At 34.8% G+C, this 26,448-nt stretch overlaps 1 protein-coding gene across 7 annotated transcripts in view; it reads right to left on the reverse strand.

The window, feature by feature from the left end:
• Nucleotides 1-26,448, reverse strand: part of LOC125673249 (WD repeat-containing protein 97-like) — a 75,409-nt gene that overhangs the window by 45,331 nt on the left and 3,630 nt on the right. For all 7 annotated transcript variants that reach the window (XR_008803408.1, XR_007369369.2, XM_048909750.2 and 4 more), the window contains exons 4-13: nt 26,002-26,118; nt 25,422-25,574; nt 23,772-23,895; nt 22,835-22,997; nt 22,357-22,485; nt 17,873-18,048; nt 9,005-9,106; nt 4,284-4,492; nt 2,465-2,537; nt 1,675-1,857 (exon numbers count right to left, since the gene is read on the reverse strand). Coding sequence is in view for 5 of the 7 variants with exons in the window: in XM_048909750.2 (XP_048765707.2) it covers nt 1,675-1,857; nt 2,465-2,537; nt 4,284-4,492; nt 9,005-9,106; nt 17,873-18,048; nt 22,357-22,485; nt 22,835-22,997; nt 23,772-23,895; nt 25,422-25,574; nt 26,002-26,118 (1,429 nt within the window). In the remaining 2 variants the exon portion in view is untranslated. The remainder of the gene's footprint in view (nt 1-1,674; nt 1,858-2,464; nt 2,538-4,283; nt 4,493-9,004; nt 9,107-17,872; nt 18,049-22,356; nt 22,486-22,834; nt 22,998-23,771; nt 23,896-25,421; nt 25,575-26,001; nt 26,119-26,448) is intronic.

The following is a 26,448-nucleotide window of genomic DNA, read 5'->3' on the forward strand; positions in this document are numbered from 1 at the left end:
GCCCGCCCTCTGTTGTGGTGCTGAGGCACTGTCCATCAAGGTAGGTCAGCCAGACTGCACAACAGCCTCAGGCAGGCATGTTTTCTGATGTTCAGTCTGTAACCTATATATAACAATAATTAAATTAACAGCGATTAAAAATTGTAGAAACATTCCATATAGGCACTTAAAGTGAGAACAATAGTTAACCCTTTACTGTGGAATCATCATTCTTCGTGGGGGATTGATGTTCGTGGATTTCATGGGTCACTCTTACCCACGAATTTACGTGTCCTCGAACATTTTTTTAAACCAAGTAGAGCTATCTCTCATAGTGACATTGTATCGCTTACCCACAAAATTACGTCCCCACGAACCAGCAAAATTCTGCTTACCCATGAACATTGGCCCCAACGAATTAAAATGAGTCCACAGTATATGACAAATTTTACCATATACTCAAAGTATCCCTAATACAGCATAAATAACTATGATGTCTTTCTAAACAAAGAGGATAGATAAACCTAAAATCCATTTACCAAGAGCCGGTATAAGGTCTCCCCACTTTGAACCTACCATAAAAAGTGAGTACTGAAAACATAGCTCATACATAATATATTTTAGTAGTATATATTTTATTTTATAGTATACACCTCAAACTAGCAAAAACAAAAACTACCCTTGCCTGCATGAACCTTCTAAAACATTTCAATTTGAAAATATTTTTAACTGCAGAATCCTTATCAAATATGAACAATCATCATTCTTGCTGACTTGGGAGAATCAATAAAGGACTGTATATGATAAGCGCTCTATATTTTGCCAATGTTTTGGGTTTTTAACCCCCCCCCCCCCCCCCCCCCCCCCCCAAAGGCTATTTTTTAGTTTTCTTCTAGAAAATGTTGAGTACAAACTTGGACAAACTTTATATCTCCACCATACACATCTTCCCAGTACAGATATGCGATAGAAAAATTATGTTTAGCCAAAACAGTCACATAAATCAACATTTTAACTAAATTAGATTAAAATTGAGATGATCTCGGAAGACTGTTAATATCAGCAACAAATTATGTGAAACTGTATTGGGCATGATCTCTTTTATAAAATACAGTTGAACTTTGGTATCTCGAACAAACAACGATATCTCAAATGCCATGAACAAGTTGAAGTGAGTTTGAAGTCCCAACTACATTTTAGCCTTTTTAATATCTCAAACCCTTGGATATCTCGATGTTTTTTCTCCGCACCGTCATGTTCAAGATAACGAGGTTTGACTGTAAAAGTTTTCCTTTAAACTTTTCAAATTTTGAGATTCGTGGGAGCCGCTGTTACCATACATACAAGTCCTTTATTTAAAATTAAAGTCCTGGGAAACAAAGCAGTCGTGATTTTACATTCTCATGAATTCACATTGAACGAAGATTTCACTCATGTATAACAAGGAATCTTTTCTCAAATAGCATACAAAGGGGGGAAATCTATTCAAATCCAATGATTTTTTTTTTCAAATTCAAGAAAAGTAATAATTCATGACACAATCAAAGTACTAAAAGTACCAAAGAAAAAACATAACACAATCAAAGCACTAAAAGTATACCAAAAAAGATTCAATGGTTAAAATTGCTTTTTCTCTAATTTTATTTTGTTGCTGAGTCTTAAAAATCAAAATAAGAAATATTATAAAGGGCTTACTTCTGTCCTTGAGATTGTAAATGACAATATTGTATGTTGCAGTCGCATGGTCCTGAAATGCCACACACAAATTGGTCTTCAGCATGGTCATGTGGACAGGGGTGTGAGCACAGTAAAATGACATCAGTGGAGCTAGTGCCTCCTCTGCGAAAGGGTACAGCCTCCACACTTTTATGATATTATCTGCATGGTACATCCAAAAAAATCAAAACAGTGCAAAGTTTGGTTATTCTGCAGTTCATTTTTTAAATGGTTCTACTGCCAAACTCTGGATATGAAATTATGAGGATAATCTATAACTATGCTGCTAATTGCGGTTTTTTTTACAATACTAAAAAAAACTAAGGGTAAACACAGAGTGTATCATCTCATCAAAACTTCAACAATGAATATTTTTTACCTTTGCCAGCCGATATCAGTTGGTCCTGTTTAGTAACTTGGAAATCTCGATATGAATATTTTTACCTTTGCCAGCTGATATCAGTTGGTCCTGTTTAGTAACTTGGAAATCTTGATATGAATATTTTTTACCTTTGCCAGCCGATATCAGTTGGTCCTGTTTAGTAACTTGGAATTCTTGATATGAATATTTTTACCTTTGTCAGCTGATATCAGTTGGTCCTGTTTAGTAACTTGGAAATCTCGATATGAATATTTTTACCTTTGCCAGCCGATATCAGTTGGTCCTGTTTAGTAACTTGGAAATCTGATATGAATATTTTTACCTTTGCCAGCCGATATCAGTTGGTCCTGTTTAGTAACTTGGAAATCTTGATATGAATATTTTTACCTTTGCCAGCTGATATCAATTGGTCCTGTTTAGAGTTGGCTTTCATGCTCAGCACTCCCTTTACTCCATGTGCCTGGAAAAATGTATATCATGCTGACATTTTAGCAGTTAACTTGATGGCATTACACATCCGAATCAAAATTCACCACTGCTATCCAGAAGTTTTGAGTGGTATTAAATTTCCTGCAGTTTGAAGCCAGGTATTAAATTTCCTGCAGTTTGAAGCCAGGCATTAAATTTCCTGCAGTTTGAAGCCAGGCATTAAATTTCCTGCAGTTTGAGGCCAAGCATTAAAAAAGACCCTACACATCCTGTAGTTTAGGTCACCTTTAAAAATATCTTTGTGTGCCCTCTCCCCAGTCTACATGCATATAAAAATATCTTTGTGTGCCCTAGCTCTCCCCAGTCTACATGCATATAAAAAATCTTTGTGTGCCCTAGCTCTCCCCAGTCTACATACATATAAAAAATCTTTGTGTGCCCTAGCTCTCCCCAGTCTACATGCATATTAAAAATCTTTTCCATTCCCTGAATGGGTTCTACAAAGTGAGTAAAGGATAACATCAACATTCTATGCCGTGGTGGTCTAGAGGTTAGAGCGTTAGCCCCACATGTGGAAGGCCGAGGTTCATCCTGGCTGCAACAGACCTAAGTCGTTAAAACAAGTAGTGACAGTTTCATTGCCAAATGCTCGGCATCAGGTGTGGATGTCACAGGTCCTCGGAGATGACCTTAAAAACGGATGTCCCGTGTCAAGGCAGGTGTGGCACGCTAAAGAACCCTCGCTGCTCAAAGGCCATAAGCGCCGAGCAAAGGCCTAAATTTGAAGCCCCTCACCAGTCTTGGTGACATCTCCATATGAGTAAAAAATTCACTAGAGAGAAGTTAAGCAAGATACAATCAATCAATCTAATTGGACGACCTTTGTGGTGTAGTAGAAGAGTGCCAGTTCTTCATGCTGGCGATACAGGTTTGACTCCTCAATGCACTTTTCTTTTGCTCCCCCACAAATAGAACCACACGATGAACCTGAGGCTGGCTCTGATAGTGACCAGGCTTTGGACCTGGGTGAGTTTTGTTCACATTCTAATGCCAATCCTACCATTTCTCAATTTTACCTTACTTCAAGCATCTCAGAACTTACCCCAGCCCCAGAGATGAGTTCTTTTGATAAATGTGGGGCAGTATATACACCAAACACTCAAGCAAAAGATTTGGAGTGGCCAGTTTATTGACTCATCACTCCTCCGTATGTCTGGTTTTGGGGGAATAAGGGAAATCAAAGTTAAAGATGGGAAATTCTGTATTGTAAAAGCAAAAGATAGGTCCTTTTTGACTATCGATAGGCCTTCTTTACATATATATATAAATGAGCATCATACTTGAAAAATACTTTGCAAGGGCCCAGGAGTTTTTTAAATGAGAGGCATTAGATTAGCAGCCAGCTCTCTTTGCCGAGCTGCCTGCTACCAAGCTATGACCTCAAGGTTAAACAGGAAGAGGAAGTTGTAAAAGTTGGTTAACTCATACCATAAATGGGCATTGTTCTTTTGTTTATAGGTGGAAAATTTTACCTTAAAATACAACCTTCATCTCGACTTGAATGAATTCTTTAACCTTAGCCTATCAGTTCTGCAGATCAAACGTTTAAAAAAAAGGTAAGATTAAGTTTTAAAGTTGCAGACAGACAAACAGATAGATCAGTGAAAAGAGTCTGCATGTTGACCATCTTTGATTTCAGAGCTACAAAGAATTGCCGTACAATGTAAATGTAACTGAGCATTAAACAAATTTTTAAAAAACATGAAATACTACTCACATCAATGCTGAAAATAACTCTCCCGTCATCCCAATCGAATACACATATGTGACCATCCTTCCTTCCACCTAGGAGAATGGTTTTGGCATGGCTGGTCTGAGTGCTATTGTCACCTATCGTGTTTGTCGCTAAACCTCGTTTGAATGCCGCCCAGGCATCAGCTTTGAAGTCGGGGACATATTCATACACCAGAAGATAGTTACAAGCCTCTGAAGAGCCACGATCACAAAACCATTGGTTAATATGAATCAATGATATGTTTGTCAACATATATTCATGTATAAGTATATATCTTGATATGGAAATAAACATTGAAATTGGAAAAAAAATGAATCAAGGAAATTTTTTTTTTAAATTTATTGTGATTTTGCCAGTAATATGTGAGAATAGCTACGAGGTAACAAACAAGGTTCACTAACTGTGTAGCTTAGCTGTTATTTTGACTGCAGTATCAAACTTACAGAAGTGTTTGTATAAATGATGTTGATAAGATGGATGGAAATAACAAAACAAGTGATGATTTTAGTAAGTGAACAAATATAATCGTTATAATGAATTTTAAAGTTTGACATGACGAATTAAATTCAAAATGATGAATTCTGAAATGTGTTATTTCAAATAAAAAATTTCTTTTTGTAAGTCCTAAATGGGCTTCCATTCTGTGGTTACTAATGACATAAATGAATACTTATTTTATTTTGTTCCTTCGAATTTAACTCTTTGGTTATTTACATAACTTTACATGTTATTTACATAACATAGCTAGATCTAACGACTCAATTTCCAAAGTTTCTAAATTCCAAACATCCTAATAACAAATTCACGCTTGTTGCAGTGATATTTATTCCCATATGAGAAGAAAATAACAAATTTTTTATTGGATATAACGAAGTTTGGTTTATAGCGAATTGTTTTTTGCTGGCCCTGAAGGTTCACTAAAATCATGTTTTACTGAAAAAATGAAGTTTGGTTATAATGAGTTGTTTTTCGTTGGCTCTGAAGGTTCACTATAATCATGTTTTACTGTATAATGAAGTTTGGTTATAATGAGTTGTTTTTCGTTGGCTCTGGAGGTTCACTAATAACCATGTTTTACTGTATAATGAAGTTTGGTTATAATGAATTGTTTTTAACTGCCTCTGGACAGGAATTTTTTTAAGGTCTGTAGGGGGCCGAAATAAGGCCCCATTCCCAATGCTAAAAAGAAGGTATTTTTACCAATTTTGCTTTGAAATTCCCGACAAGAAAACAAATCAAGCAGAGTAGCCTAATTGTTCATAAATCTTCTTTACAGGCCCACAGATTACAATTTTTGCTTCAAAATTGTTAAGTAAACCTAATTTTCTGACCTCTGCTTATTTGAATGAGGTAAATTTGACCAAATTGAAAGTCAGAAGGAGTCCATTTATTCCTTAATGCACTCTGGATTGGTTTTCTCCCATTTTCTTTGTATGAAACATTTTTCCCAATTTCAAGCAAATGTCGTTATTTTTTCCAATTGGAAAGGCCCAGGCCTTTGAAATCAAGACCTTAACAAAAACCTGCTGGAAGTTCACTAATAACCGTGTTTTACTGTATAATGAAGTTTAGTTAATATAATGAATTGTTTTTTGCTGGCCCTGGAGGTTCACTATAACCGTGTTTTACTGTAAATGTATATCCTCAGTATTTTATTCCAAAGTATAGTTCTACCCTCCTGTGACATAAGATTTTGCAAAATCCATGATTTATTGATATTTATGCCACACGCAATTATTTAATAGTAAATTCGGACCCAAGCAATATAATTGCCTGGGATTTATGCATGATAGGAACATGAATTTTGTTTTAGTCTTTCCAATAGTTATATTGTAAAAAATCTTGTTAAACATAAAATATTTCAAAAGCCTAAGTTATATATAAATAATCAATAATATGTTTAAAGATATTGAATCCAAGGGCAATAACTCTGTTTTCATTGAATCCTTTATGAAGTTCATTATGCAATAGATTTTCTTCATTTTTTACAGAAATTTTGAATAGGGTTGTAAAGAAACAGTTTAATGAAATTAATATGAATATTATCATATTGTTTTAACCAGTTTTGTGAAATCTTTTAATGCTGTTGAAAAAAATTGCAATTTTCTGATGTTGATATCAGATTTTGTATCTTATAAAGTGTGATGACCTATATATTTTAATTGACAATTTAGAAGTTTTAACTCTATTAAATTGAAGTAAATACACATTTCAGACTTTTATCAGATAACAATGTGAGTATGGAGTTACCTTAAAGGGACTGGTTCATGTTTTTCGAAAGAAATGTTTTTCATTTGTTTATGTTAAAAATTAAAAATATAGCTCATTTAATGCAGACAACAAAAATTTGGACGGTCTGAATGCAAGGATAAGAGCAATATTTTAGCTTTGATTCTATGTTATGTAAACAAAGACTCGAGTCTTTTTATGTAAACAAACAAACCAGTGAAACATTAATTTTGTAATTTAAAGCATCTTCATTTTGTACAATCACAAATTTTAACTTTAACTTTTAAATGACACATTTTACCTAAAGTATACTTGGGATGTGATATATATAATAAACTTGGCCAATATCCATTTATTTTGAAAACCTCGTAAACATTAACACACCTCAATCTTTGTTTTCAAAACAAATAATAAACTCTCTAAGATGGGCTTCTGTCATGATGAATAACCTTAATTTTTTTGTGAAACCTTCTAAACATATTTGACTGTAGATTTTGATCATTTAAAGTGAAAAACAAAATGTTGAGGAAAATCGTGAAGCAGTCCCTTTAATACACAATTTATGAAAAAAACGATTTGCCAGGTTGGGAAAAATCTTCTATGCATGGCAATATTCACATTTCCATTGTTTTTGTCTTTGATATCTTAAAAAATTGTAATTATTGCCATTTCATGCAATGTAGTTGTGAATCAATGTGCTTATTAATCTTGATAAATGTAGTATATGGCAGGGAATTCTTACAAAAATTAAAGTAGAATGTGTAAATATTAAAAATGAATTTCATTTTGGAAAATACATGTACATGACATAGCAATGCTTGATGCCGGCATACTTTTCATGAAGCACTAATATTCTCCGTGAAGTACGCCTGCGTGAAGCGTTGCAGTTCATACCCTCATTCATTTTCAAAAATGAAATTCATTTCTTAATTAATTTCATCTATAACACACTGATTTACAAAAAAAAATGTTTAAAATTCTCTGACAGTAGCAGTTTACTTAATATTTTTCACTTATAAACATGAATTTTCCACTTTACAAAGAGAAAAGGATAACTATATGTATTTTTAAAATGAGTAAGAGTTAAAGAAAAAGCAGAATATTAACAATGTATGTAATTAATGAATGTAGCTAACTAAATTCAATGGATTGTTAAATTGCAAGGAGAAGTAGAAAAATTAAGAGAGAAGATGTTATTTGTGATTGATTGCAACTGCAATATACACATGGGGGTGGGGGTGGAGGGGGTGGGGGTGGGTAACATTAGCTTGTTAGGATAAAATTAACTGCAATAATGTAGCCCTCTCCGATTTTTTATTTTATTCTGACGTTTTCAGGAGCCTCGATCCCCCCCCCCCCCCCTTTCCTTTCAAATCGGGAAGGGCCACATTATTGCAGCAGGTACATGTAGCATAAAATATACTGTAAAATCATTCATTTCCATGGTGTGATAAATTCATGGTTCGTGATCAAATGGATTTTATTTCATCTTTGAAAGAAGTGCTGAAGAGCTGTTTTCGCTTTCAATTTTCCTAGAAGACGAAAATTCATGGGTGTGAAAATACACACCATTGAATTCAATCAAAAAATTAGAACCCATGAAAATTTGTGCTTTACAGTATATATGTGAATTAAGCTTTGGCTGTGTGATGTTATAGTAAATACACGTAGGCTTTGGTTATGTAATATTACAGTATATACACGTAGGTTTTGGTCGTGTAATATTACAGTATATACACGTAGGCTTTGCTTGTGTAATATTACAGTATATACACGTAGGCTTTGCTTGTGTGATATTACAGTATATACACGTAGGCTTTGGTTGTGTGATATTACAACTATACGTAGGTTTTGGTCGTGTGAGTTGGCACTTCAGAAACATGTGACTGTGTACTGGGATACAAACATGTCAGTTATATTGACCAAAAAACTTCTCTTCCCATTCAATGATTAAATATGTGGCACTGCTTAATACCACTCCATGTGGCATTGCTTAATACCACTCCAAAGATTGGTGGGTTTTTTTTTTCAATCTGATTGAAATCAGCTCCTTGATCTCCTCCTTATTTATTTTTTTCTTTTTTTTTTTGTTTTTTTGGCTACACCGTCACCACCTTCACATAGCGAGAATATAAAAAAAATAAAAGGAGCAGATCAAGAAGCTGATTTTAATCAGATTTTTTTTATTAAATGGGAAAACAAGTTTCTTTTCAAATCTAACTAGGTTGAATTCAAAACATGCTAGTTTAAGGTGAAAATATCAGTGATACAAAAATATAACATACATTAATAAAGTGCATTGACAATAGTTATTAAAGAGGGGAAAAGCACAAATATCCATCACTAAATTCTCTCTACAACTTGAGCAAAATAAAATGATTATTAAAAAACTATGTTATAAATATGAACTTTGTGAAACATCTGCAATATTAAATAAAGAATAAAACAAGGACATGAATCTGTTGAATACCAACCTCTGGGGTTCTGAATCCGCCATGTCTTTTCAATTGTGATAGGATTGGTTTTTGTAGAGCACTTCAGGATATCTCCAGTGTTTAGGACCACAAATAATTTCTCTGAAAAACAAAACAAAAATGACTACTTATCTCTGAAGAATACAACATAATTTGATCTAGCATGCACAAAACCAAAATACACATCAATGTGAAAGCATTGTAGTTAGCTACAATAATATAGCCCTAGCTCTCAGATTTTTTTTATTCTGACATCCCCCCCCCCCCCCAATTCGTCAGGGAGCGCTACATCATTGCAGCTACATTACAATATTCATATTGAAATAAATGCATGCCATGACACTTCAGTATTGAACTAAATTTGGTCTCAAGAATTTTTCAACAAGAGGCCCATGGGCCACATCACCACCAGTCACCTTGGCCCTGCCATTGTTCAGCTGTTGTCATTTTTAAAGGCTTTCTTTTCATCAATCTTATTCTCATGAGATTTTTTAATTCCATATTGTGGCCCCAACCTAGTCCCAAAGGATCACAACACAACATATTTGAAATGAATTCAAGTAGCACAGAGATGCATCAAAACCAATATAACTAACATGCTCTTGCTGTTCTGGATAAAACCAAGGTCACAAGGTCATAGATCTAAAGACCTTGTCATAAGAAAAATGGGGTGTGTGTGTGATAAATCAAACTTTGCCTGTAAAAATTATGGAAAAACTACAATATCAAAAGAAAGTGGGGGCCAAGTTCCCCTACTGCTACTGTGCCTGTGATAATTCTTTGTGGAATCATCTGGGACATTGTGTTCTACGTCCTGGTCTTATTTAAACATACACGATAGTCATTGGTAAGTCCTGGTCTTATTTAAACATACACGATAGTCATTGGTAAGTCCTGGTCTTATTTAAACATACACGATAGTCATTGGTAAGTCCTGGTCTTATTTAAACATACACGATAGTCATTGGTAAGTCCTGGTCTTATTTAAACATACATGATAGTCATTGGTAAGTCCTGGTCTTATTTAAACATACACGATAGTCCTTGGTAAGTCCTGGTCTTATTTAAACATACACGATAGTCATTGGTAAGTCCTGGTCTTATTTAAACATACATGATAGTCATTGGTAAGTCCTGGTCTTATTTAAACATACACGATAGTCCTTGGTAAGTCCTGGTCTTATTTAAACATACAAGATAGTCATTGATAAGTCCTGGTCTTATTTAAACATACAAGATAGTCATTGATAAGTCCTGGTCTTATTTAAACATACATGATAGTCATTGGTAAGTCCTGGTCTTATTTAAACATACATGATAGTCATTGGTAAGTCCTGGTCTTATTTAAACATACACGATAGTCATTGGTAAGTCCTGGTCTTATTTAAACATACACAATAGTCATTGGTAAGTCCTGGTCTTATTTAAACATACACGATAGTCATTGGTAAGTCCTGGTCTTATTTAAACATACATGATAGTCATTGGTAAGTCCTGGTCTTATTTAAACATAAAAGATAGTCATTGGTAAGTCCTGGTCTTATTTAAATATACATGATAGTCATGGGTAAGTCCTGGTCTTATTTAAACATATATGATAGTCATTGGTTACTATTTTCACCATTAAATCGTGGACCTGTTGAAGTAATAGAGAATGATTTACACACATACAGAGGCCTTTCCTTTCTCGCATTTGCACACTACCCATCCCACCCACCCAGAACAAGATCTCAATCATGTGAAATCATTTACAGTACAAAACTGGAACAATTGTTTGATATCCTTCTTCCATTTTCAGTCTTAATCATATAATTACCAGTCATTAATTTAAATAATTCTCTTCATACTTGATGTTTTACTAAACATATAGGTTATAGAATTTGAAGTATTGATATATAGTAAACCTTTATACACCTTTCACTATTTTGACAAGAAACTGGGGGATATTTTAAGATATATAAACCTTTTAAGATATATAAACCTTTGACTGACGGTATTATATACACCTGGAGGCGACAGGTAAATGTATACTGCCATAAAGTCTGAGACTTTGGTAGTGTTAAGACTGTCACTACTTTATTCATGATTAGAAACTGGCCAAAAAGGAATTGTAGAATCATTTATCAGACATGGAAACCAAGATTAATTAGATGATGTCTCTTTGACTAAATTGGTAATATATAGTTAAGAGGTCAAAAGGGAGGGGAACACCAAAATTTACGATCCTCTCCCATGCAAACCCCGGACGTAGCTTGAGATGATTATGATTTATATAATTCAAACTGTTTCAGTTGCATAAGTACCAATGCATTGAAAGATTTGTTATATAAGAAATAATTATCATATCTTAATGGGTGCACGTTAATAAATGCACATGTATATGCTAAAACATTGAATAATACCTGCAATATTATCTCATACTGTTTCAATTACGTAAATATCAATGCATTGAAAGATTTGTTACATAAGAAATAATTATCATATCTTAATTAATGGGTGTTAATAAATGCACATGTATATGCTAAAACATTAAATAACACCTGCAAGATTATTTCATACTTTTTCAATTGCATAAGTACCAATGCATTGAAAGATTTGTTACATAAGAAATAATTATCATATCTTAATGGGTGTTAAATGCACATGTATATGCTAAAACATTGAATAAGACCTGAAGGATTATTTTTTTGTTAGATTTTTCATTGTGTCAGTGTCAAATTGTGTGTAGAACTTATCACATTGTTTGTAAATCTTATCACTTCCTATAAGGTTTGTTCTCTGAATGAAGTCCCATTGTCATTTTCTTTGCTTTAAAAACTTTTCAAGATCGGCAGGTTTTTTTGGAGGGGGGGTCTGTGTATTTTTTTCACATTACTTTTGAATGGATTTCATGCTCTTTTCACTAATCCAATGTAGTATTGTTTAGTGTGTGTGCCTTCGCTGAACACACATTTAATGCGCTCGGAGAATAGTTCACAAACTATTTTACATCCTCCACCCCTCAGATCCACTATGACTTTAAGGACAACAATTGGATTCTCATGTCCCTGCAAAATGCACATCTGCAAATGGCATTGAAGTATAATACAAAATTACAAGTCTATCAGGTAAGCCATATAGGAGACGTGTTCACGGGCTATTTTACATCCTCTAGCCCTATTATATCCACTATAACTTTCAGGAAAATAATTGGATCATCTTCCGACAATATGCACATCTACAAATGGCAATGAAGCATTGTACAAAGTTACAAGTCTCTCCGATAAGCCATATAGGAGGAGAAGCGTTCACAAGAGTTTGTGACATACAGACGGATGGACGGACGGACAGAAAGTACAAGAGGCCCATGGGCCACATCGCTCACCTGAGTCACCTTGGCCCATATCTGAAGACTTTCCATATATATATTTGCATGTAAACCCTTAGTCCATAGTGTGGCCCCAACCTACCCCTGTAGGCCATGTTTTTTACAAACTTGAATCTGCACTACGTCAGAAAGCTTTCATGTAAATGTTAACTTCTTTGGCCCAATGGTTCTTGGGAAGAAGATTTTTAAAGATTTTCCCTATATATTTGTATGTAATACTTTGATCCCTATTGTGGCCCAAACCTACCCCCGGAGGCCATGATTTGAACAAACTTGAATCTGCACTATGTCAGGAAGGTTTCATGTAAATGTCAGCTACTCTGGCCCAGTGGTTCTTAAGAACAAGATTTTTAAATGACCCCACCCTAATTTTGCATTTTTGTTATTTCTCCTTTGAAGAGGGCATGGTTCTTCATTTGAACAAGAGGCCCAGGGGCTTTATAGGTCACCTGAGTATCATGTAACAACCTTCCAATGTTTGAATTAGGTTTGTGTTTAAATATAAGAATTTTACTTTTGGATGGAAGAAACATTGAATAGCTATGTGGTCAGCCCCGCCTTTGCACCAGAACCCCTGACCCAGGGGCCATAAATTTCAGTTTTGAAAGAAGCATCCTTGATCATCATTATCATACTATTAGTTTGTCTACTTAATACCCAGCAGCAGAGGAGAAGATTTTCAAAGAAATAAAATGCATTTTCACTATATGATCAATAGGGCCCCACCATAATACCAGAACCCCTGACCCAGGGGCCATGAATTTCACAATTTTGAAAGAGGCATCCTTGTTCATCATAACCATGCTATTGGTTTGTCTACTTAATACCCAAGGACAGAGAAGAAGATATTCAAAGAAATAATGCATTTTCACTATATGACTTATAGAGCCCCACCCTAGCACCAGAACCCCTGATCCAGGGGCCATGAATTTCACAATTTTTAACAAGAGGTACTGTGAGCAATGCTCACTAAGAATACCCCCAGCTTACCCCAATCTCCCAAAGGGTGTTGGTAATAGGTATAAACTACCTCTTTTCTGAGTGTTGCTACTTCGATGTCCAGTGTGCATGACCTTTGACCTTTTGACCCCAAAATCGATAGGGAACATCTTCATCCCATGGGTAGTCCATATGTATGATATGGTGACTGTAGGTGGAAAGGATAACGCTTTAGAGCCCGGAAACCATATTGCTACTTCGATGTCCAGTGTGCTTGACCTTTGACCTTTTGACCCCAAAATCGAAAGGGAACATCTTCATCCCATGGGTAGTCCATACATATGATATGGTGACGGTAGGTGGAAAGGATAATGCTTTAGAGCCCGGAAATCATTGCGTCTACAGACGGACGGACGGACAGACAGACGGACAACCCGATTCCAGTATACCCCCCCACAACTTGTTGCAAGGAGTATAAAGAGGCATCCTTGCTCATCATTACCATGCTATTAGTTTGTCTACTTAAAACCCAGAGACAGAGAAGAAGATTTTCAAAGAATTTCTACATTTTCACTATATGACCAATAGAGCCCCACCCTAACACAAGAACCCCTGCCCCAGGGGCCATGAATTTCACAATTTTGGTAGAGGGCTCAACGCTCATGATAATTATGCCCACAGTTTGGCTTCTTGATGTCCAGGAGTAAAGAAGACGATTTTTTAAAATTACACTCATTTTGAAGGGTTTTGCCCCACCCCTCAGGCCCCAGGGGGGTAGGGACCACGAATTTCACAATTTTTGTTCCCCTCCACCCACAGATGCTATATGCCAAAATTGGTTGAAATTGGTTCAGGGGTTTCAGAGAAGAAGCTGAAAATGTTCAAATGTTAACGCACGATGCACAACAAACGACGACGGACAAAAACAGATAGCAATAGGTCACCTGAATGAATTCAGGTGACCTAACAAAGTTAAAAGCCCTTCACCCAAGGATGCTTTGTGCCAAGTTTGGTTGAAATTGACCTAGTGGTTCTGGAGAAGAAAATGAAAATGTGAAAAGTTTACAACGCCGCTGACAGACAATGGACAAATTTTGATCAGAAAAGCTCACTTGAGCCTTTAGCTTAGGTAAGCTAAAAATAATATGTCTCCCCCTGAAAGAGGGGAGACATAATGATGCAAACCAAATGCTGAATGCTAAAAATGAATTAATATGGGTTGCTCTACTATTACTAAATACAATTACACCAATCGTTGGTCAAATTGTAGCATCAACGTGTTGACTACAGATGATTACAACTTTTGGAAAGAGTCAATTAAACTTTTCAGATGAAAATCAAGTGCATATCTGTTAGATAAAACTCAAAACATATGATGAAATAAGATGAATTATCTTAATCATTAGTTCATGACATAGCCTTCTTGTTCATGACATCATATAAAGTAACGTCAAAATGACACGTTATTGTAAACTATGCTGTATTTACATAAGTATTATGCATAAGTAAAGATTCTTACGAACATATGGTAATCATTTTATGGAAACATAACACCCTATGAAAGAATTTTGAGAAATGTCATTTAATTTGGATGAAAGGCCTTTGGCCTTACAGTAATTCCACCCTCCTATGATGTCATCAGATTTTGCAAAATCAATGATTAATTTAGATTTATGCATGATAGGAACATAAATTTTGTTGGAGTCTTTTCCGATAGGTATTGTAAAAAATCCTGTTAAAAATAAACTATTTCAAAAGTCTAAGTTATATATAGATACGTTTTAAAATATTGAATCCAAGGGCAATAACTGTTTTTATTGATTTCTCTATCAAGTCTGTTATGCAATAGATTTCCTTTATTTTTTACAGGCATTTTGTATATTTTTTGCGAAGATAAAGTTTCATGAAATTGTTATGATATATGCTATTATATCGTCATAACCAGTTTGTATGAAATTTTGATAACGCTGTTTAAAGAAAATTGCAACGATTCTGTTTATGTACGTCTCGCATCTTAAAAAGTGTGATGACCCATCTATTTTATTTGATAATTTGTTAGTTTTAATTCAAGTAAATGGAAATAAATACACTTTTTAAACTTGTATCAGATAAAACTGCGAGTATGGAGTTACCTTAAACGCACCGAGTCCTTTGTACATGTATATGAGTAATATCTATTTATTGCATGATAATGGAGTGACTCAGACATATTGTGATGTCATGTAGTGCTACTGTCAGGGTAACCTCAGATACATATATTAAATGCATGGATCCAGGATTTGTTCACACATTGTATTTTTGTAGTCTTGCTTTATTTAAGTGTAATAAACAATTCACTCCATAATGTCCGGGAAATATGAAGATTTATTCACCTCAAGAAAATCATATACCCCTCGGCCATTGCCTTCAGGCAATATGATATTTATAGGGTGAATATATCTTTATATCTCCCTCACTAGTATGCAATAACTGTATATTTTTGTCCTATATAAAACTAATACGTTTTATAATTACCATTTTAACTGTTAAACCATGCAACTCTCTCATTCATGGTGTAATGACCAGTCAACAATCCGCCCTATTTCCACTGGCTATGCATGTTATGTTATATGATTCTCGGACAGCTGCTTTGTATACATAATGGCTAGGTGCACTGATTTGACCGACGACGAAATACAGAATTTATTAGATGAAACAAAGCAGAAACACAACAAATGTACTTATTGATTATTATAATTAGGATATTAGGTATACTTTCTTTTAAACTAGTGGATATGTTGATAAATGCACGAAATCACACTGTCTTGTTAAAAGTTCCAAGTCAATAAACCACGTGCATCTAGAAAGCATAACCTAAAAACGAAGGTGTATAACAAAACAGTTATAGACTGGGTCCTCAGACAACAGCTGTTTTGTTGACCCTCAAACCTACAACCTCGGGCAACAGAACCAATGTAGGGTCAAACAAAACAGTTGACCCAGTCAATATCAATAAAGGGAGGGATTTTCTATGTTGCTACATGCAGAACTTGTAACTAATCCCTTTGTATATTTATACAATAAAATATGTTCAAATCAAATAATTGTATGTTAATACATTTCCTTTGCATGGTCTATTTAACTCTGCAATTACAATTGTTTGAGAGGCCTCCATGTTATTATTATCATAACATTATTATAACTATGTACCCAGTTTGCCTGCAACCTGTTCAGGAATAAACAAGATTTTAATTAAAACATTTATATATTTTCTCTATAGCTTCTCCTGGGGACCATGAACTGTTGACCCAGAGGTCATGAACTTCCAGGAATAAAGATTTTCTGTTTTAATTCACTTTCTTTTGATTTGCTCTAATTATTTACATGCTTTCATCTAATTGTTTAATTCATATATATGCCTAGGGTAAGTAAGTTGAAAATGATGTGCTTTTATCAAGAAATAAAATGATAAAAACAGTAAAGGTTTCTTACAAACAAAACATAAGTAATTATTTAAAATGTGAATGTTTCATAATTCACTACACTGCAGTAAAACATTAATAGCTGGTACTTATCAGGAAATTATAAAATGTTGACTTAAATGATGTTTAGCAAACCAAATACCTATGATTGAAAAAGTGAACAAAGAAAGACAACTCTTGCCATTAAATAAAGTTGAACATTTCTGGTATGGAATGATTGTTTTAAATTGATTGATTGATTGTATCTTGTTTAACATCTCGCTCGAGAATATTTTATTCATATGGAGATGTCACCAATGCCTGTGAAGGGTTGCAACATTTAAGCCTATGCTCGGTGCTTATGGCCATTGAGCAGGGAGGGATCTTTATCGTGCCACACCTGCTGTGACACGGGGCCTCGATTTTTGCGGTCTCATCCGAAGGACCGCCCCATTTAGTCGCCTCTTACGACAAGCAATGGGGTACTGAGGACCTATTCTAACCCGAATTCCCATGGGACTTTTTAAATTGATGCTGGTAATCAATTAACAATAGTCACATGGAAAAAGTTAGCTGCAATAATGTAAGCCCTCTCTGATTTTTTTTTTTTTTTTTTTTTTTTTTTTCCCCGAAAACGTCAGAATAAACAAAAATTGGATAGGGCTACATTATTGCAGCTAGGAAAAAGTATCATAAAAATAGATATCAAAGTGATTATAAATTATTGTACATGTAAAACAATAATCAAGAAGCACCTAATTAAGGAGGTACACTACACTTCATAATGGCTGACTTCCTTTTAAAACATAAATGAAAATCTAAATATAAGCAATATCTGTCTATTCCTTTTGATTGCTTAGCTGAGTAGCTCAGCCGGTCAATGTGCTGATCACTAGCTGATCTGTTAAGATCGCAGATTGGAGTCCAGCAGGGTTTTTATTTTATTTTTTTTCAGATTACTTTCTATTAAAACTGCATTTTTTTTTTATCAAATAAAGTAAATTTTAAAGTTTTCAATTTCAAAATATTATACATATCCTCCACTTTTTATGCGCATCAAATTCCTGTTGTGGTATTCCTCCTTAAATTGGAACCATGCTATGTTTTATACTTTTATACTACCTTCATTGATTGCATAAGCTGCATCTACAATTCCCTTGGCTGGGTCTAGTAACAGTGTGGTGAGGACCTCCCCGTTGGGCGGAGTAATGAGTCGGACACTACTATCCCGACTGACCACCAGGGATCGGATCAGATGATGAGGGTGACTCGTCTGTTTTATTGCTACCACTCTTTGTCTGCAATTAAAAGAATCACTATTTTCAACATCGCTTGATTCCCATGCATTCAATATCCATATCATCATTCTGAATAATATTTAAATTACACCATCTACTGTGTGGCTCAAATGTCAAAAATATTTAAATTACACCATCTACTGCGGAAATGTCAAAAATATTTAGATTACACCATCTACTGCGGAAATGTCAAAAATATTTGAAATACACCATCTTATGCGCAGCTCAAATGTCAACTTTGTGCTACAACATGCAAAAGTAAAACCATATATAATCTGAGGCAGATTTTTCATTGGCTTATATGCGATACTGCCCCATACTTAAGGGCAAAAATCATTCCCATTAAACGTAGCGTTTATGATTAATGTACAAATGCACGCCATAACTGCTCCACTGAAACAAATAGCTAAGTCATAGATCAGACTTCTTTGTTCAAATACAATACAAAATACAGCTCTCTCTGTCCTATGACAATAACAAAATACAGCTCTCTCTCTGTCCTATGACAATACAAAATACAGCTCTCTCTCTGCCCTATGATAATACAAAATACAGCTCTCTCTCTCTCTCTGTCCTATGACAATACAAAATACAGCTCTCTCTGTCCTATGACAATACAAAATACAGCTCTCTCTGTCCTATGACAATACAAAATACAGCTCTCTCTGTCCTATGACAAAACAAAATACAGCTCTCTCTGTCCTATGACAATAACAAAATACAGCTCTCTCTGTCCTATGACAATACAAAATACAGCTCTCTCTCTGTCCTATGACAATACAAAATACAGCTCTCTCTCTGTCCTATGACAATACAAAATACAGATCTCTCTGTCCTATGACAATACAAAATACAGCTCTCTCTCTGTCCTATGACAATACAAAATACAGCTCTCTCTGTCCTATGACAATAACAAAATACAGCTCTCTCTGTCCTATGACAATACAAAATACAGCTCTCTCTCTGTCCTATGACAATACAAAATACAGCTCTCTCTCTCTGTCCTATGACAATACAAAATACAGCTCTCTCTCTCTGTCCTATGACAATACAAAATACAGCTCTCTCTGTCCTATGACAATACAAAATACAGCTCTCTCTGCCCTATGACAATACAAAATACAGCTCTCTCTGTCCTATGACAATACAAAATACAACTCTCTCTGTCCTATGACAATACAAAATACAGCTTTCTCTCTATCCTATGACAATACAAAATACAGCTCTCTCTGTCCTATGACAATACAAAATACAGCTCTCTCTCTCTGTCCTATGACAATACAAAATACAGCTCTCTCTCTGTCCTATGACAATACAAAATACAGCTCTCTCTGTCCTATGACAATAACAAAATACAGCTCTCTCTCTCTCTCTGTCCTATGACAATACAAAATACAGCTCTCTCTCTGTCCTATGACAATACAAAATACAGCTCTCTCTCTGTCCTATGACAATACAAAATACAGCTCTCTCTGTCCTATGACAATAACAAAATACAGCTCTCTCTCTCTCTGTCCTATGACAATACAAAATACAGCTCTCTCTGTCCTATGACAATACAAAATACAGCTCTCTCTGTCCTATGACAATACAAAATACAGCTCTCTCTGTCCTATGACAATACAAAATACAGCTCTCTCTCTGTCTTATGACAATACAAAATACAGCTCTCTCTGTCCTATGACAATACAAAATACATCTCTCTCTCTGTCCTATGACAATACAAAATACAGCTCTCTCTCTCTGTCCTATGACAATACAAAATACAGCTTTCTCTGTCCTATGACAATACAAAATACAGCTCTCTCTGTCCTATGACAAAACAAATTACAGCTCTCTCTGTCCTATGACAATAACAAAATACAGCTCTCTCTGTCCTATGACAATACAAAATACAGCTCTCTCTCTCTGTCATATGACAATACAAAATACAGCTCTCTCTCTCTGTCCTACGACAATACAAAATACAGCTCTCTCTCTGTCCTATGACAATAACAAAATACAGCTCTCTCTCTCTCTCTGTCCTATGACAATACAAAATACAGCTCTCTCTGTCCTATGACAATACAAAATACAGCTCTCTCTGTCCTATGACAATACAAAATACAGCTCTCTCTGTCCTATGACAATACAAAATACAGCTCTCTCTCTCTGTCATATGACAACACAAAATACAGCTCTCTCTGTCCTATGACAATACAAAATACAGCTCTCTCTCTCTGTCCTATGACAACACAAAATACAGCTCTCTCTGTCCTATGACAATACAAAATACAGCTCTCTCTGTCCTATGACAAAACAAAATAAGCTCTCTCTGTCCTATGACAATGTCCTATGACAATACAAAATACAGCTCTCTCTGCAATTTCTTGAACACAAAACAACATAATTATCATTAAACCTAGTTTATACTCCTATAAAGTGTCAGGAAATCGAAGCATTTTGAAATGTCATATAATATATTCATGTTGGACACTAATGGATTTCCGCAGCAGAAAATAGCCATTCCCTGGTGTTTTTCAACTTCCACGACATGAACTAGTACTAATTGTAACGGCGGCCATTACAGATGTTCCCCAAACATTCCCCCATTTCGCAAGTGGTGTCATTTGTTTCAGTACAAGTGGTTTTGACCATATCAATCTGTGAACTGTCGGAATATATTTATAACTATTTTATAATGTTCAGTCCATTTCATGCTAAAAGAAGTAAGTTATAGACATCTGAAAATTCTATGCATGTGCATGTGAGTAATTTGACCTTGTTGATACATTACAAGTCTAAATATTTGACTACAAGAAAAGTTTCACAAAAGTTCAATGAAAAACAAGAAATTAACAGCAACTCAAAACTATGAGGACCAAAATCAATGCACGTGCATACACGTGCGCATGAGTACGACACAGAAATTTTGTTCATACTAATCAATAAACATTTGAACGATATATCTACAGTATAATTTGATATCGATTGCTTCATTTCTAAGAAAATTATGGTGATTTGAAAATTTTCCAATCAGAATTTAGCGCACGTGCATGGAAGTGATTTTGACACCATCAATAAATAGAGAGGCCCAAAACATATCTGCAACCTAAATTTCAAAACTATTCATTGCAATTTAAAAATGTTATAGACCAATACTTGACATCAAAAATTACAATGCACGCGCATTCACGCGCACGTGATTTTAATAATGGAATATTTGTTGACACATACCACTCAATAGGCATTCATATCATAGATCTACAGGATAAATTTGAATTCATTTGAGTCTTTATTTCAAAAGTTATGGCCATTTTAGTACCCGAAAAATTAAAGAAAAGCTATGCATGTGCATACACGCGCACATGAGTATGACTCAGCATCAATGTTGATGTCATTCAACATACATTTGATAGATATACTTACAATATAAATTTCATATTGTTTCCATCATTTATAAGAAAGTTATGGTGATTTGAAAATCGGCCAATCAGAATTTAGCACACGTGCATGCACGTGCTGGTAAGTAATTTTGACTATAGATTTGAGTTAAGAACATCAAGATACATTCATAACTCAAGTTTTAAAAGATTTTGACAAAAAAGATATGGTCATTGAAAGATTTGAACCTTCAAAAGACAATGCACGTGCGTGCGCAGGCACATTTGCAATCTTTATTACAACGATCTGTAGATAATTGAAATGTCTACCTATTCTGTAAATATCATTAGATTTCCTTTAATAATGTGAAAGTTATAGACGTTTTTGTATTATCCAATCAAATTGAAGCGCACGTATTGTAATTTTGACTATGCCAAACAATTAAGGGTCTCAAGATATACCAATGACATAAATATTGAACGATTTCATTGAAAAATAAAAAAGTTAAGACTGATTTCAAAGTTTGAAAACAAAAAATCCAATGCACGTGCATGCACATGCATGCATTTTCAGACAAAATGACATTTGTTCCGCACATCTACATATGCTACACTATCATCCTAAAAAGGTTTCATCTTGATCCCTTAATTGAGTAGTTTCTGAGAAAACTTGTGGACAAAAAAGTCACAAGAAGAAAGAAGGAATAAGAAGAAGAAGAAACAAAGTAAAACCAATGTTTCCAAACTTCATTTGGGGAACATAATTACCCAGTGTGGATTCTAAACAGGTGCTGGATTTTCCACTTACCCAATAGAAGTGTGGATTCTAAACAGGTGCTGGATTTTCCACTTACCCAATAGAAGTGTGGATTCTAAACAGGTGCTGGATTTTCCACTTACCCAATAGAAGTGTGGATTCTAAACAGGTGCTGGATTTTCCACTTACCCAATAGAAGTGTGGATTCTAAACAGGTGCTGGATTTTCCAGAGGTCCACCGTCTTCCACGAATAAGTGAAAAACACAAAATAATTCAGCTCAGTGGCCATTCCAATGGCTGGTGCATCTAATTTGGCTCTGTCATAAAAAATATAATCCTTAACATTGTACTTAATCTACAGGTGCTGTATAAGAATTACATGTTCTTTCAGGTCATATACGTAAAGTATTCACATTTCCATGTTTTAAAACTCCAAGAGAATAGTAACTTACAATCAAGTTCTACTCAGATATATGTACACTGGGATCGGAGTACTGTTGATGACCACGACACCAATATTAAAATTAGATCCTTTGATCCGCTCATCTACTATCACTACACCTATATCACTACACATAGGTGTAGCGATAGTAGATGAGCGGATCAAAGGATTTAATCTCAATCCGATTGACCATGACACCTGCACTGACATGATAATGACCATACCTGTCCACCTCGTCACAGGAATCCAGGTTCCACACCCTGACCGTGCAGTCATGACTAGCAGATACAATGGCGGGGCCGTCTGGATACACACACAGAACAGTGATGGCTCTCGTGTGGCCTACAAACACCATCTTTAGGTACCATTCATTGTCCCACACTTTGACTGCAAGGAAACAGCAATTATGCAGAAGAACTCAGAGCACAGGTTCCATGACAATATCACTATGTTTTAAATGGATTCATCAACTAAATTTGAGGAAGTAAGCCTCTAGGCTAGATTTTTTTTAAAGTTTACTTTCTGTAATTGATATGTATCAAATCTCAGGGTTGGAGGAAAGGAAAGTCTTTTTTATTTTGCTAATAATAATATATTTTAAACAGAATCTTAATTAACATCATCTTAAAATTTTACGCTGTTAAAAACTGTTCAGTAAAAAGGATGAGCCTGTTTGTTGGGCAATTGGAAACAAAGTTGAGGTGTTTTTTTTACTTTATGTAGATACATGTACATACTTGCAAAATAAAAAGTATCCATTATATATATACACATATACCAGTTTTATGGTGTCCATTCTATATACTAAAAGTAAAAGTAGTTCTTTTACGCTGGGGGTAGCCATTTTTCTACGTCCAACATTACGCATGTGGGAAAAGTACACAGTAACTGAAGATAATATATATCATATTGTATATTTATAAAGTACATTGGGAAAATTTACCTGCTTATTATGTGACCGTGTAATCAGTGTAAATTTCCCTCATGCATAAATAAACACTTTTATAGTACATACTTGGTATATACCAGTTTCATGTGTCCATTCTCTCTCTCTCTCTCTCTCTCTCTCTCTCTCTCTCTCTCTCTCTCTCCCTCTCTCTCTCTCTATATATATATATATACCTTCACCAGATTCATGTTTCACGGTGTCCTTATACTTACTAGATCCATCTTTAGCACCAGTAATTAAATATTTCAAAGGATTGAAAAACGTCATTCCTGTAATCATACGTTCATGGAGATCTTTTTTCATGGTTAGTTGATTTCCCTCAAACACATTGTAAACCTGTTACAGAAATACATAAATTTAAACACATTGTAAACCTGTTAAAGAAATACGTAAATTTAAACACATTGTAAACCTGTTAAAGAAATACGTAAATTTAAACACATTGTAAACCTGTTAAAGAAATACGTAAATTTAAAAACAAAGGTGTCAGCAGTGCATGCTCGAGTTCTTGTTAAAAGCTCTGATCACTCAGACTCTACTTGACCTCGTTAAAAGCTCTGATCACATGACTGTACTCAGTCTCGTTAAAAGCTCTGATCACAGGACTGTACTCAGTCTTGTTAAAAGCTCTGATCACAGGACTATACTCAGTCTCGTTAAAAGCTCTGATCACTCAAATTGTACTTGGCCGTGTTAAAAACTTTGATCACTCAGCCTCATTAAAAGCTCTAATCACTCGAATTATACTTGGCCTCGTTAAAAGCTTATATGATTACTCGGATTGGACTTGCAACTTGGTCTCATTAAAAGCACTAAGCAGGGAGGAACATGTATTGCCTGCAATGTCATTATCTATCATGGAATATGCTTTTTGAATGACCTTCACATAATAAATATACAGTAAATCACGGTTACAGCAAATACACTCATAATGAATTTATGCTTACAGCGATGTGATTTTCATTGTTATTTTCATACATTTTGTATCCTTATTGGATATAATGAATTACGTTTATAGTATATCAAAACTGTTTGTCACCAACACTTCATTATAAGCAAGTTTTACTGTACATTCTAAATATTTAGGCCATGTCCATTAGTTACACAGATCCAGAATGAGACAGATTGACTACAAAGTAATCCTCAAGTGACATCAAAGTCAAGCACAATATGAGCCAACATCAAGATTTCATTTGGAATAATTTTCTTTAATATTCATTTCACAAAGCTGTCCCCGTATTGTAAGTGAACTTATTTTGGTCTAGTACTTGTTTTGTGGAAAACGTATTTTTCTTTTTTTAGATCAACCATAAACCATAATTAATGCTATCATTTCAATGCCAAAGGTGCTAAAATACCCCAAATTTCCCCAATCTAATTATTAAAACCAGATCTTTGATCCGCTCCAATATTCTCATGTCACTAATACAAAGATCTGAAGACATCCTGTATAGGGTCATGTCAGCATACTTTGGTGACCTAAGGTCAATCAATCAAATGCTTCTACAAGAACCAATGAAACCTAATCTTAGATGTTGAATTCAGAATTTATGGTTTCTTTGGAAGTTATCCAGAACACTTTGGGATTCGCAGTAACTTATTCCTACCACCAATGATTTTGCCAGCAACGATTTGATTGGTTTATCTAAAGTTCATTTTGATGTGATACTATACGGGATGTCTTCAGATTTTTATATAAGCAACATCAGAATACCGGAGTGGATCAAAAATCTGGTTTTAATCAGATTGACAGTACTTTGATTTGAAATGGTTTTGCATTTTTTAATTCAAAAAGTTTTTCACATACTTTGATCTGCAATAAGTTTTTCTTTATAGAATATTTTACACATCTGGTCACTAACCACAACATCCTTGCCGTGAGATAGATAACAGCGTTGCTGGCGACTCGCTGTTTCTTCCAGAACAAGATGAGAGAAGGCATTGTCTGTTGTGAACGTGATTTTGTTCATCTTTCGAGGAATCAGATGCCTGGCACCATAGCGGAAAGCCCAACACTGAAAAAAGATGTAATTCTTAATTCAGATGGATAGATTCTTTGAAAATTAAATATCTGAAAAATTAATCACAAAATGACAGATAAACATTTAAAATCAGCGTGTTCTTTGAAGTTATCATATACAGTTAAACTTCGGTATCTGGAACACTGATATCTCAAATACCATGAATATATCGAAGTGATTCGGAGTCCTAACCACTAATTCTCTAATAAGTATTTTACCCTTAATTGATATCTCGAATCCTCGGATATCTCAAAGATTTTTCTCAGTCCCATTGAGTTCAAGATTACAAGGTTTGACTGTGGTTGTACATATGGCTGGCAAATCACAACACAATTTTTTTTTTTTATGCCTTGTCTAGAGCTGGCTATTATCCGTGACTCTAAAGATTGGCCAGATTAAAGTAACAGTTAAAACAACTTACCACAAAATATCCTGGTCCAAAAGTGATGAACTCAGTTGTGTTGTGATTATACTTGGCTAAATTTATTTTGCAGGGATTTCTTGCTTGAGAGATGATTTCAAAATCATTGTTCATCAGCTAAAAACAATAAACAGAATGACCAATTAACATATTTCCTGACATCTTGATGACATTTTTGCATGATAAAAAGAACTTAGCAGTGATTTAATTTTCATGTACATCGTATGCACATATTTGACTTTTTTCATTAAAAAAAAAATATGCAGTACACGTACTTCATTTGTTTTGGGTTTTTTTAAAGTCAATTACATATGTTGTAAACCGTGAGACAAATCTGTGATGGTAGGAAAAAAATAGTCGCCAATCGCCAAATCTGGTATCGCAAATAAGCATTGTCAAGTTAGCAAGCGATATTGCTGGCAAAATCACATTGAGAGAAAGCATTTG

This window comes from Ostrea edulis, chromosome 1 (assembly GCF_947568905.1).
Source record: "Ostrea edulis chromosome 1, xbOstEdul1.1, whole genome shotgun sequence".
NCBI lineage: Eukaryota > Metazoa > Mollusca > Bivalvia > Ostreida > Ostreidae > Ostrea > Ostrea edulis.